The sequence below is a fragment of the Vanacampus margaritifer genome, chromosome 2 (assembly GCF_051991255.1).
Source record: "Vanacampus margaritifer isolate UIUO_Vmar chromosome 2, RoL_Vmar_1.0, whole genome shotgun sequence".
Taxonomy (NCBI): domain Eukaryota; kingdom Metazoa; phylum Chordata; class Actinopteri; order Syngnathiformes; family Syngnathidae; genus Vanacampus; species Vanacampus margaritifer.
In genome coordinates this window covers 46,966,595-46,981,708 of record NC_135433.1, presented here as the reverse complement: position 1 = coordinate 46,981,708, position 15,114 = coordinate 46,966,595, and the positions used below count along the sequence as shown (strand labels likewise).

The 15,114-nt window shown below is 40.6% G+C and overlaps 1 protein-coding gene across 1 annotated transcript in view; it reads right to left on the bottom strand.

The window, feature by feature from the left end:
• Positions 1–14,245, bottom strand: part of wnt9a (wingless-type MMTV integration site family, member 9A) — a 32,698-nt gene extending 18,453 nt beyond the window's left edge. Inside the window, exon 1 of the mRNA XM_077559165.1 lies at positions 14,072–14,245. Coding sequence (XP_077415291.1) covers positions 14,072–14,163 — 92 coding nt within the window. The 5' untranslated portion in view covers positions 14,164–14,245. The remainder of the gene's footprint in view (positions 1–14,071) is intronic.
• Positions 14,246–15,114: the final 869 nt, after the last annotated feature.

Here is a 15,114-nt window from a genome sequence, read left to right as displayed (position 1 = left end):
GAATCTACATCATTTTAGAGTTGACAGATCAACATGAAGGAAGAAACAAGACATATTGTCAGACAAATTTACAAGTGATCTTTTATGAAACAGTCAGAAGCCTCAGTAGAAGTCTACTGAACAATGACAACTTGACACCAACTGCTCATGCAGGTGACCTGTCTGGCCACACACTGCTGCGGGATGGCTTGTCACTCTGCTCCACCCTTTTAAGAAAGAGTCAGGAGTCTCAATCCAGTGTTAAATAACCATACACACAGTTATAAGAAGTCTGGCACCTCCTCATGCAAGTGACCAGTCTGGCTACACACTGCTGTAGACGGCCTGAGAGTGGAAGAGCCATACAAAACTACAACAAAGCCTGTCATCTCCTCCTCATGCAGGTGAAATATTAGATTTTCTAACAGCCTTGGCAACTAGTCCTGGTCAGACACTGCTGTGGGATGGCATTCAACAAACAGAATTAAAATAAAAAAGTTTTGAAATTACTTTTGAGGATAGAAGTCTACCAAGCACAAATGTCTAAACTTTATTCACAAAGAAAACTACTAATTACTTTTTGTTATCTGTTAATCCTAGTCACACACTGCTGTGGTATGGCTTTTCTCTCTGCTCCATTCTTTTAATAAAGAGTCAGGAGTGTGAGTGCAGTGTAGAAGAACCCTACAAAGCTCCTAGAAGTTTGGCATCTCATGCAGGGGAAAGGTTACATTTTCTGACATCAACTAGTTCTCCTGCTGGTCAGACACTATTTATTGTGGGACGGCATTCGAAATAGAAATAAAATAAATCTTAAAGTTTTGAAATTACTCAAAGTTTTCTTTGAACATAGAAACAATTGACCAAGCACAAATGTCAAATTTTTTTGGTCTTCTGTGGGATGGTATCCCACATAGAGAAACCAACAGTCTTTCCAACAGTATACATTTATTGACAAGAAGCATTCTTACAAAATAGATATCATCTACCAAATATAACTTTTTTGGGCCACAAAAACCTGACACCTTCTGTTAATGCTAGTCACACACTGCTGTGGGACGGCATTCCCCAAAGAGAAACATTTTATACATCGTAGCAATCATCTATCACATGCAATTTGCCCATTTTTTCTTCTAATCTACACAATCTTCACCGCAATTAGCATTCCTGTCATGAGGAAAAACAGAATAGAATCGAAACACGCCGCCGCGTGTCACGTTTGACAGCTAAATTCAACTCAAAACACACGCGGCCTCTTATCAAGACATGTTAACATGATTAGAACAGAGTGGCGTCTGCTGCCTGCTAAGATCTTCAGAACATCTCGCCGTGTTTTCACATCCCGGAGCGTTTTCCCTCAGGTGTTTTTGTTTGAGGTGTTGGCCCAGCAACAGAAGTTACACATGGAATATAACACCGACGTATAAAAAAGGAAAAAAAAGTTGGTGAAGCTTTGTTTTTCCATTCACACACTTGCCTCGACAGACTCCTTGTGCACCTCCTCCCCAGTCTATCACTCGCTAGTTTGTTTAGTTCTTTCTCTCGGCATGTCAGCACCTCCCATCAGCTAACGTTTACTCTACATACATTTTCCATTTCCATCCCTCTCATTGACCTTCGCCATCATCACTCCTTCTCTGGAAGTCACCCTCGGCTGGTACTTCTGGTAGCACCACTGGTTTCATAGCCTGTTCCACATCATTTGGTTCCGTTTATTTATTTTTACATATCAGTGATGTTCCGTATATAATGTCTTGTAGGAAGGTAGGCAGGTAAGATAGACTAATTATCTAGGTAGAGTATCTATTGAGCTGTCTAGAGTGAGAATCTATCAATTTTATCTCTCTAGATCAGGGGTAGGTAACCCAGGTCCTCGTCACCGTTCTGCGTGTTTTAGATGTCTCCCTCCTCCATCACAGGTGATTCAAAAGAGCAGCTCATCGGCAAGCTCTGGTGAAGCCTGATAACGATCCTCGCCTGTGTTGGAGGAGGACACACAGGACTGCAGCTCTCGAGGACCTGGGTTGCCTACCCCTGATCTAGATTATCTATCGAACTATCTAGATTATCTATTATCTATCAATCTAGATTAGGAATCTGTCACCCTAGATCAAGATTCTTGATTCCATCTAAACTCTAGATCTAGATTATCTATTGTTTTATCTAGATTATCAATATGTCTAGATTCCAGAGTCTAGAAAACTATCTATCTAGAGAGATAATCTATCTCTCTAGAGAGATTATCTATCACTCTATCTAATCTATCAATCCAGATGGATAATATATCATTCTAGATAGATATTATATAAATCTACATACATTATTTATTGATCTAGACCAGAGGTGGGCATCGAGGGCCGGAGTCCTGCAGGTTTTGCATGTTGCCCTTCTCCAACACAGCTGATATATGATCAGCTCATCAGCAAGCTCTAAATAAACCTGATAACGATCCTGTTGATTGGAATCAGCTTGTGTTGGAAGTGAGAAACCTCAAAAACCTGCAGGACTCCGGCCCTCGAGGACCGAGATTGCCCACCTCTGATCTAGACAGATGGATTATCTATCGATCTAGACAGATTATCCATCAATCCAGACAAATAGATCTACTGTTGAAAGATCTAGGTTATCTATAGACATGTCTAGATGATCTAGGATTATATAGACAATATCCATCTAGATCAATAGATAGATCTAGATGATCTAAAAATCTAGATAGATCTAGTGCAGTGGTGGGCAAACTCGGTTCTCAAGGACCGGATTTGCAGTGTGATATATTATTAATCAATCTAGATGGCTATTGATCATCCAATCAATCTTCATATAGTTCTATCTATCTATCTATGGCTAATAGCCAAAATATGAAAAATAAAAAAATAAATAACTGAATTAATGCATGTTCAAATCGAAATCTTATTAGAATAAAGAACAAAATAATAAATAAATCATACTTGATCTAACATTAACTTATGTATTTACTATTTTTGAAACGCAAAATGTATCAAATGTGTACTGTTCAACTAAAAACATTACTCCTATTCATTATAAATTTGATATTATTTGGGGGAAATGACATAATATATCAAAAACCTTTCCATATATTTTTGGGTGATATTTTATACATTTTTTACTTTTTAGTGGTAGTATTTTTTTAGTAGTTTAGCTGGAGACTAAAAAAAATATGTTGAGCTAAATATGCTTATGTTTGCACTTATATACACACACTAGCACTTACTGCCTTCAATCAACAGCCAATCAGTCACCGTCTGATTGCGCTTTGCCAAAGAAAACTCAACTAAGAACACAAAGGCGACAACTTCTCCATCAACTCACCTTGGTCTCGTCACAGGGAACAGACCTCTTCCTCCTCCTCATTCTATGCCACCACCCACCCCCTCCTCGCAGCTCTCCCTGTATTCCCACTGGTCAATTACTCTAAACGAACGTCAATCATTCCACCCAGCTGTCGGCTCCACACGAAGCCTCCTCCAGACAAAACCATCATTGCCAAAACAACGACAGACGTCCACATGTGTCCCGAGGCACTTATGCTTGTGCCTGTTTAAAAACTTGCGGACCTCGAGATGGCTCTCGCTGCTGCCTTCTTTTGGGTGGCACGCAAATCATGAAAATGTTGGATGAACTTCAAACCACCCTGCCCACCCAAGTGCCATCTGGTGTGTTGCAGCACGAGCCATGCCAAAGCTTGTAGGAATGTGGTGACAGACAATGCTTTTTAACCAAAAGCAGAGACCCCAACATTATGCTGCACGTGGGCCAGGGGGCGCGTGTCATTGAAAGTGTAAATTAACGCTGCCATTTGGCTTAAAACGTTCAGGAAAGACTGTTGTGTATAAGAAAGTTGTGCGCTGTTAGTAGTGGTGCAACGGATTCTCATTAACCAGTGGTCGGTTCGGATCGCGCACAAAAAAAAAACAAAAACATTGTGCACATTCAGTCGACACAATTCAGACATGTCAAGGAAGCTGAAACATACTCAACGTAACACGCCGCCTACGCTAAGGCTAACTTTAAATTAAAGTTTACCAAATAATACATTGACGATAATGCAAATAGCCTTAGTAGACTTTTACTTTGAATCTGGCCCACGCTGTGGCGTGATGGCTAGCTTGACTTCCCTTTCAGACGTTTAGGATTTCTTCATCGTAGTTTTGATTGACTTCGTCATTGCAACATCAACACAACGGAATCCCGTACTCATATTCGATCGCTAATTAAGGACGCTAAGAAACCACTAATTAATTATGCCGTCATTGTGCGATACGGCAGAAGTCTCCGGGGTAAATGGCTAGCGGCTAGCTGTTAGCATTAGCAACGAGTGTCTGGCTGGTAGCTGTAAATGAGTTTGACAGCTGGTACCTGGCTTACTTTAATTCGTTTTCTGGACCAAGGCTACTTTGTAATTCACTCTCCATGTTTAAAGGAAGGGAATGTGCCTTCAATTGCACATTGAGGTCTTTTCATTATAAAAAAAAAGATAAATAGAACTTTATTTATTTTATTAGACACTTTTGCCCAATAAAAAGAGAAAAACATTCAACTCAAAATGTCAAACATAGCTTTAAGCCATTAATACCTTATTTTATACATGGACCGTGTGTGAAATAAGAATGTTTCTGCCTCATATTGCACTTAAAAGTCGTGTTCCTAAATCCTAAACGGTTATATTAGACATTTTGATATATATTTTTTTTTTATGGGAAAAAGTGTTTTAAAAAATAAATGAAGATAATAAATCCTAAACGGATATTTTAAACATTTTGAATTGATTTTTTTTTTATGGGAAAAAGCTTTTTACAAAATAATTGGATAAAAAGTAGTATTTATCCTTTTTTTTTGCTGATCCAAAAAAACGATCCGATCCGTGACTCAAATCCGTGGTCCGATCCGAACCGTGACTTTTGAAATCTGTTGCACTACTAGCTATTAGGCATTATGTACCCTCAGCGATCCGTGAACAGTTTTTCCACTACTGGGGTGCGATGTGGAGCCTGAGCACCCCTGAAGTTCCCATCCGAGGTTGGCCCCCCCTGAGAGTGCAGTAGCATGACAACTTATGTGTCACGATGAGTTGAGTCATGATCAGGACATAGTGTGAGACAAAGTGGAAGTCGGCTATCTCGTATGACTTAACAGGATGTGACCCGACGTTATGTCATCTGCTGTCCCCACTGGTTCTCTCAGGCCTCGGCAGACCACCCCCACTAAGCTCTTGTTTCAATACAAAAATTCTCACGCCCGAGCCTGCACTGGCAAACTCAGTTATTTTGTAGTTAAAGTCAGAGCAGAGGCTGGTTGTTTAATCCAGAGCCGTGGTAGTTTGGGAATGGGAGTGTGTGGCATAGTAAGAGGTTTAAGTGCTGTGTGCTTCTAAGGTCAGCGGCTCTGTTATGGTCACTGTGTGACTGGCACAGATTGGGCGAGCGGCAGCGGCCCCCGTGACTCATGACCCCCCACCCCCCAAACCCTCCATGTGTTCCAGCCCACGCCATGGCACAGGGCAGGCCTGTACCAGCGCACCGACGCACCTCAGGCGCGCAAGCATACCGCAGCGCCGACACCAGAAGGAAGACTCCCCAACTGGGCTGTTTTTTGCTGAGTGAACACGACGCGGATCGGAACGCCGTGTTCTCGTTTTCAAAGGCAAGACTACAAGAATTAAAAACAAAACAGCAGCTGTTTGAATCAGTCACTCCTCAGTGGCTGAAAGAGGAGAGTTTTCCACCTGCCAAATCCCAAAGAAAAAAAAGTGCTTTCAACAACTATTTAGCTGTTTAAGGAAGGCAATATCGGACGAACATGGCATTGACTATGTGAGATTGACCTATGACATGAATATTATTCTGCTCAGTCTGACGCTGGCATGGAAGCAGGAATTCGGAGCATTTAGAGAGAAATTCTCTTAATTCTCTGGTTTGCTTTTTCTTTTTAAAATTTTTACCATAATTATAAATTATGGCTCCATGTCATCATACTGAATATGAGTAAGCTAAGGTGCAACTTTTTAGTATTTAGAGTAGGGCTGTAACAAAAAATTATTTAAAAAAGATGTGAGTGAATCTAATTAGAATTGAGTCGTTCCACATTACAAAGTCATATATATATATATATATATCTTTGAAGGAAATACCACATTTACAGTACTGATAAGTTCATTCAGATGCATGTAAATAGCAACAGGATACTCAGCCATACCATATTGAATAAGATCATAGTCTTGTAGAATCTAACCAAATTGAATCTGTAAGATTGAGCCATCTTTGAATCGTATTCACCCCATGTATCGAATACAGTACGTATCGAATCGTTGTTTATTGGAGAGATGATGTTTTACTAGGGATGTAACGATAGCTGCAATATTGTAATATCGCGATAATAAAACTGCCACAATATCGTCGGCGTCGTGTCACGAAGCAGCACATCTGTTAAAAAAAAGTCAGGTTGATTACCATTTGTGCAGTTCTAGCACCCTCTGGTGGCTTTCTAGTGTAGTTTAATTTTCACAAGGCATGTTTTGGCCCTTCTATGTTTAAAATCCATGGTAATCGTCAGATGAAGGGGAACGTAATATGCTTGTGAAGCGAGTCAATGTGTGGAGGAACTTAATGTGTGCATTAGCAAGTAAGTGTCTCAATAATAAATGTTATTAGCGATTGTAGGTTGTTTATATGCGTTGCTGTCATGTACAAAAGCACAACGTTGTGTGTTTTTTTTTTTTTAGTATGAACAAATTTTTTCACAATATTGTGACCTCCTTTTTGTTATCAGGAGCTTCAAATCTGATGGTAATATGGTATCGTGATGTTTGGATATCGTTACATCCTGACTATTGATGTTGGTAAACTTTGTTTTACAGATCGCGTCAAAGGGCCTTAGTTTTGTTTTTGTTTTGTTTTTTCAAGAAAAACCCTGCACTGCATTTTGTTTATGGGAATGCATCAATATGTGCATCAAAGCTGAAATAAATTGTTTTAGCGCAGTATGATGCACTAGTGGTTAGCACATCTGCTTCATCTCCAACATGTAGATTTTGGATGTTTCCCCTGTTTCTGTGTGGGTTTTCTCCAGGTACTTCGCTTCTTCCCACATTCCAAAAACAGTTATAAAAAAAGTTGAAAGTTATTTCTGTTCATCGAAGACTGTAAATCATCAATAAGCGTCAGCTCACTCATAACCCTAGTGAGTACATTCCATATATAAAACCTTAATTTGGAGTACGCAAAACAACTTAAAGAAGGTCAAAAATGAGAAAATTGTTAGCCTGGTGCTAAAAGTATCCTTAGCCTTTATTACTTATTTTCTAACAGTTGTGACTACTTGGTCTGCAAACAGCATCAAACGTCATCCCAATGAGAGTTTGACATCAACGGGAATTTCCTCGCCGTGTCATGTGACGCTGCACGGGCGCAAAACACCGCCAACAGCTGGAGCTGCCTTTTTTTTAAAGACCTTGCCGCAGTCTCTACGGTGGGCCGATGACGCTCGACTTTCTCTGATGTGACACGGCCAAACGCATTTACAAGCCCTCCCGAGCAATGTCATATTCAAAAATATTCAGCACAGCCATTTATTGCCTCTTTATAACCCACATTTTAAAAAAACTAAGGTGTGTAGTATTTTTTGTGCTTTTCCTGACTTAATCTTTAAAGTCAACAGTGAGACATGTTTCACATTCTTACATTCATGCCTTGTAAGCTTAAGTTGAGGCCAAATTACTTTTACACAAGAGCTAGCTGCCTTGTTTTCTCATTTGGGTTCCCACTCTCCTTGTGTTACTCAAAAGCAGGGGTCCGGTCCAGGGGCCAAATGCGTCCCATGGCTGGAAGTAACAAGAAAGATGTAATCGTGTAAATATTCCGTCGTTTTGCTATTGAATGGCATCACAACCTCGCAGAGTAGGAGTAGAGTAGCGCAGTGTAGCGTAGTAGGCTACTCCATTGGGATAATATCCAAATCCAAAGCGTAATGTGAATCCGGTTGTGTCAAAGAAGAAGTCATAAGCTATCAAAGCTCTCGTGTCGGTGTGATGTCAGCACACGAGTGCTGAGAGAGTCCTATCTGCTGTGTAAAGCGATACCCCTTGAGGTGGGGCCCAAACCGCAGGATATCCTATAAAGTTGGGAAATCCCTGCCTATCGACCGCGCTCCCCGCCTTTGCCACACGTCAGGTCTAATCAGCCCTTAAGGCCCCAGTAATGAGACGCCATCCACCAACCACTGTCTGCCCGGCAACACCGCTTGCTCCTAATGAGCCGTAATCATCCAGGAGCTCCCCGCGAAACCACTGCAAGGCAAAAGGACGGCAGGCAAGCATGCACGCCCGGCTCGGGAAATGTTTATATGTAGCCTATTAAATGACAACGTGAAACATGGCAGCGACTTTTAAACACTGCGGGAACTGATTTAGAGCAGTGATGAAAATACTACAGATTCAACTCCTGACCTATTTGTTAGCTTATTATTTTGGGACATAATTGAAAAAACCCAAAGTGATGACAGAATGTTTTTCAAACTCGCTCGTAAGAAATAAAGTAATTTCTGGACTACAAGCCGCGCTAGCTACATTTGGGGAATACTTGAGTTTGTTACACATATAAGCCGCACCCGACTGCAAGCCGAAGGTGTTTTGATGTTACCGCAGCGGGTTCCCACTACTTTCTTTTCCATAATGAGGACGCTCTCGTTCTGTTTGTATTAGCCGCAGGGTGGAATCCAAGTGAAAAAAGTAGCGGCTTGTAGTCCAGAAATTACTACCCCAACATTTTTAAGTGTACTCCACTTGTCTCTAATTTTAAAAAAACATTTGAACAAAATTGTGAAAAACAAAGACAAGACGCTTAAAAAAATAAAATAAAATTGTGGATGAAGGATTTCCTACTCAATAATAAAAGTATCTCTCACTATCAAGCTCGAGATAGCTAGCTTGACTAGACTAGTCTAGTTAGCAATGCTTAGGACAGAACAACAACAGCTTCAACAAAGTGGAAACTATGCGGCAATATACGTTTGCATCCACCGCTAAGCTAACATTAACATGTGTGTTTATATTTGGCTCTGTATGTTACAAGGATGACAGATAACGAATTGGCTAGCCCGTTAAGCAACTAGCAGTGGTTAGCATCAGCCATATAATATCTGCTTGGCACTCTTAGAACCCTGGCTGACCAGGTACTAGAAAGGGTGGTAGTATTTGCTTTACAAGCAATAGAAAAGAAGAAGAAAAAAAAACGTCAATAGCTTGAAGAGCCATTATCAAGTTTCAACAGTCATCAACTAATGAGTGTACACTTTTATATCATCCGAGTTGGAACGTCATACCTGGATAAATGCCATTTGAAATGTGTTTTACAAAACACTGCTTACAACTATGAGGAACATTCATTGGTATCGACGCTAGGGGATGCCTCTAATATTTGTCAACTGTGGAATTGTGAAGCCATTTGAGACTCTTTTGTGATTAAGAGTTTTATAAAATAACTTGACTTCATGCGACGCTTGTGCTAACAAACTACTACCAATGTAATAGCCCATAAGTAGGTGATCCAGGGTTAGCATGGTAAAGACCATGCTAACCCTGTTAGCTCTTGTCCTTTTGCTAGCTCTTGTCCTTTTGCCAAGCCATTGTAACAGCAAAAATATTTTCAACACTTTTAGGCCACGTTTTCTGTTGTTTCATTTGACTCTCCAATCAGGTGTTTTTAAGATGCGGTCCACTGAAACCAGTTTTTCCTTCATCCATTTTGTATGGCGCTTGTCCACATTAGGGTTTAGTTGAGCTGGAGCCTATCCTAGCTGAAGGCATATCCTGGATTCATCACTAGCCAATTGCAGGGCACATATAGACAACGATCCCGGCACACATTCACACCTATGGACAATTTAGAGTTGTTAGAACTTAACATGCATGTTTTGGCAAGCTGGAGCACCGAGAGAACACCTGTACAGGCACGTCATGGATATCATGCAAAGTCTACCACCTGAGACCTCTCAACTGTGCGGCAGACGTGCTAACCACTATTTCACCATCTTGCCCCACAGGATTTTCGTTTCTATAGAAAACATTTAATATCGTCATGGTTCCGTTTTGAGGATGTCTGCATTCAGTTTCATCGCAAAAACATAAAAATGTAAAAAATAAAAAAAAGGGACGGAAGTGTTTTTCACATAACAGCGATGAATTATACTCTCCCACCGTAGAAATTTTATCTTTGAGCAAACCCTGTCCTCAATACTCAATCAACTTTATTTACAACATTTTTACATAGCGTTAAGCAGTGTCAATCTACTAAAGGTAATCCAATAGCAAGTAACAGAGACCTGTGTTTTTACTCATGCCGGATACTGTGGTTCTCTTGTGATTGGTGATTCCAGCTGTGGGTGGATTTTTTTTTCTACATGTCTCACATGAACTAAATAAAAACAAACCATTGCCTCCTTGCAATCCAGCGCAGTTTACAAGAAAAAAAAATGCCTTTCTGGACTTTTAAACCAATACCAGACGTCTTTAAGGCTCCATTCACGTCCTTCGGAGTGTTGAAGCCCCCGCAGACTTTTTCCGATTGCAAATGATAACGGATTCAGTGGGAGAGGCAGCACCTGCCACAACAGGCGCAGGGGGAAAGAAAACTAGCGCTCGCATTCTTGTGGCAAAGGATGACAATTTAAGCGGGCGCCGACTACGCCAGGAATCCCTCCCCGCCCTCGGCCGCGCAGACCATGGCCGGTAGACGATTGTGTTTATGTTTCACTTACGCTCCACCGCACTCTGGAAATTGGGTATGCAACGTTGACCCTCTATTTTGAGTAAATCAGTACCCGGGAGGCCCCCATGTGGAGGAATATTTATTCCAGCAGGCTGGTGTTGTTTGTCCCGGACTGAGCCGGTGTGACACCGGTGTTGAATTTCTGGGCAGTCGGCCACTTTTGGGGTCTGAGTCACCTGCGCCAGCTCTTTCTTCTGTGTCATGTTCCTGAGCTTCGGGGCTCAATCATTCACTCAAACTCATTCATATTCAACCCAGCGCTATAACACCACGCGCTTCCCCTCGCAGACGCACAGAGGCAATTGAAAACAAATGCTAACAGAGCGAGTAAATATACATGAGCATTAGGGCCATTAGACGCGAGTGCTGGCTGGCCTGCCAAGCTCCACTTTCCAACAGGCGAGGAAGACGGGAATTTGGGATACCACGTGTCTTCTGTGTGTCTGCGGGATTACAGACAGTGACGCACCAGGGGGGTGGCGGTTGGTAGGAGTGGGGGGAGCGCAATTTATGAATACTCAGAACTCCTGCTTTCAAGCCAGAAGGGTATGAACTGCCGCCTCCAAGAGGGCTTTAGTTGGCTTAGAAGCAAGCAGGCAGCCATCTGCAACGCACATTTGAGCCACACGGAGTAGGAGACTGCAAGGCATTCGTATGAACACTCACTGACAAAGTCCAGTCATGCAGATTCAGACCGCTGTTTGGAATACACTTGCCGGCGAGATGTCGAGAGGTGAGGAAGCTCACCGGGCCTCTCCAGCGCCGCCCTCTTTCGAAATTAGACTCACCGGCGGAGTATAAAGTTAAAGTACCACTGATCGTCACACCCACCAAGTGGGGCGAAATTCATTGACTCACTTGAATGAGACCGGGCTGCCCTGGCTAATTTCAGCAAGACAAGAAATAGGGTGTGTAAAGTGTGCTACAATATTAGATTTTTGAGGTATTTTAACAAAAGCATGTCATTATGTTATTAACTCATTTGCTCCCAAAAAACGTATAAATACGTTCTATTTTAAATGTTTTAGGTGTCCCAAAGACATATTTATGCGTGGTTTTTTTTATGTGTTTTTTTATGCTAGAGCATACAGAAGGCTTTTTTTTTGTTGTGTAATATGTCAGCTTTTAAAGCACATTAGCAAACCAACAAGTCTAACTAACCCCTCCATTTTCAATACCATACACAGTAAATTTGACTGTAGAACAAATTTGACTCTATTTTGAGTGTGACCCAATAGACTCCGTTTTAGAGTAGGCTAATATTTACACTTGAAAGAAAAGAAAATAAAGAATTGGGAAAAAAATAATAAAAGTCACTCAAGAGTTGAGAAACTAACTGATGAACTTCAGCTTGTTAGACTGCCACACTACCACCCGAGTTATGCCCCTCCTACTATTATCTCCAAGAGGAGACGAAAAACATTGTTTTTGGTCTCTTGGAGTTAGGAGGATTTCAGCTGACATGAGTGATATACTAACAGCAGGAGCTGCGTGGCTCAGGGAGTAGATAGGCTGTCTCTCAAGCTGAAGGTCGTGAGTTTGTTACTCAACCCTTGAGTGACTTTTAGTTTTTTCAATTCTTCATTTTACTCTCTTCCAAGTGTAAATATTACTCGAAAACTGAGTCTATTGGGTCCCACTCTAAATAGAGTCAAATTTACTTTATTTACAACACTTTTACCAGCAACTTATTTCTGGGGAAATTTCATTTTTAGCTGCACCTTCTAAGTTGCTGATTTTCAAACGCTGTCTTTTCAAACTTAAAATATACGTCTAACTTTTTAGCGGGGGAGAAAGTAACAACAGACGCAGACAGTGATTAGTCCTATGAGATAGATTAGGGGTAGGGAAACTTTTCAAATCTTCCAGGGCCCATTTTGTGCTAAATTTATTAAAGAATATGATCAATCAAATGATTATTTTGTAGATTAAATGTTTTTGGGTAGTTTTATATCAGATCTGAGTTTTTTTTTTATTATTATTTTTGACCACATCAAACCAGAGCCACTTATACTGTATTTGAAACCATTTAGATGGCGGCTCATGCTTCAAATCAAATGTCTCTTTGTCACTTTTAAGACTTTAGAATTTATTTTAACAGGATTTTGGCAAAGTCAATTTACAGTCTTCACTGCTTATTAATGTGTTTCCGAGCTACAAAAATCTAATGGTACAATCACAGAATCTGGTGATTAGTCCTTTAAAATACAGCAATATACTTTTATTTTGGCAGCTTTAAGTTCACACAAGTGCCAAATCAGAGGTCACGCTGGGTCACAATTCTTACAGCCTACTTTCCTCATGCTCGGACACGCACCTTTGCCCTCCACTCTCATGAAACATTGACGTGAATGTTCCGTGAGTGTTATTTTTCATTCATATGAGCGATGGCTGAGAAAGAAAATAGTTCCTGCTGCCTGAGGTGTGTGATGTTTATGCTGGATTGGGTGGGCGGGCAGGGGGGATTTCTCTCTCTCTCTTTTTTTTTTTTTTTTTTGCGCAAGCCCAACAGCAGACGTTTGGGCCACCACCAGTCCAGCGCAGTCAGTCAGATGGCTTTATTGTTACCAGCTGTTGCTTTTGAGGCGGGTATGTACGTACACTCACCTTTTTGCACTCGACTGACGATATGTTTGGTTTGTTTTTTACGAGCAAAAAAAGTCCCAACCGGCACTCAATCAAACATACTTCGATCACTTTTCTGGACTATCCAATTAATGCTGCCATGTTATCGCATGCATGCAGTCTTAGCTATTTCTGTAAAGTAATATTTTAAGGCATTACTGTAACCTTGCGATGACTGCCATTTCTCTTGACTTTTTGCGACAAATTAACAATTTCACTCATGTCAGCATGCGTTACTCCTCTCTCTGCTACTTGGGTTTCTCTTTAAATTTATTACTGGCTGGGTATTGAGCCACTGGGCCAAAATTGATTACGAAAGCAGCACCGCTGATTGGTTAAAAAGTCACTCAGTGCCCGTATATGTCAAGTACCTAACACCTGGCAAATAAATGTTATTTATTCATATTTATTGAATTGTTTTTCATTCAATTAGGGACACATCGACTAGAGTCCATATTGAGGAGGGCTTTTTTTAAAAAATTTAATTAAAAGAAATGTCATTCATTTTATTTCATCATAGAAACCAAACAATGTATCTATTAAAAAGAAATGTCATTCTTTACATGTCAGTGACAGCAATATTGCCATTACTTTCAAATGGCATTTTTCTAGTCAAACATAATTGCCCAACTCTGATGCCACTCCAACTAATTAACAACAATCAAGGTGACAGCAGCTTCACTCACCCAAAATAGGCTGCGCTGGGCGGTGGCAAGTAGAAGACGAGGACTACCAGTGTGAACGATAACCATCCCAGGAGTAGGTGTCCATCCAGCATTTTGCTGCGGCTCCAGAGCAGATCATTTCGTTTCTCCTGAGTAGCTGTGTGAAGCCCTCAGCTGGACGCTCCACACTTCTTATACAAAGAGCACATGAAGTGCTCCTCCCATTCAGCAGGCAGCAGAGAGAGAGAGGAAGAGAGAGAGAGAGACCGACAGGGACAGAGGGCAGCCAGCAGCAGCATGGAAGAGAGTTTAGGGTTTTTCATTATATTTTTTCTTATGTTAAGACTTTTATTTTTTGTAGTTTTCAGTAGTTTTTAGATTAACTTTGACTCCCCAAAAAAATGCTTATTTTTAATTAGTTTTAGTATTAGTTTTATTTATTTTTTATATGGAGTATTTGTCAAGTTCAATACAAAAATAAAGGTCACTAAGTGTTGTGTAATAAAGAAAAGTAAACCACAATAGTCAAAGTTTGACTTCATCTGAATGAATGTACAGCAATCCAATAAATGAATACACTTAAAATTAACCCTGGAAGCTCATATATGATATTATTGACAAAGGGCATTTTTGCTACAATTATAGTTAGTTTTAGTTGCTAGCTCACAGCCAATCAGAGACGACTCAGTTTTGCATACTGTGATTAGTGGCTTATTCATTAAAATCATGTCTAAAAAGCGCATTGACACAAAAATCTCATTCTTCACAATTCTAAAAGCTTCTTTTTACTCAGGTTTGTTCCTGCTTGTTTCATGAATGTGTTGAGCACAGTTCTGGATGTGTGCATTTTATTTCATGAAACCATGACTTGGATGGTATGGCATAACAATGACTTCTCAGTAATGTTGTTTGCTTGCTATGGTGTGAATGTAATGGATATAATGTACATAGACTGCAAAAATCAAACGTGCAACTCTTAAGACAGATTTTTATAACATTTGTATTCTCACTGATGTGGATTGGTTCAGTTTGCTGTCTATATTGTAAACAGATTAAGGGGTTGC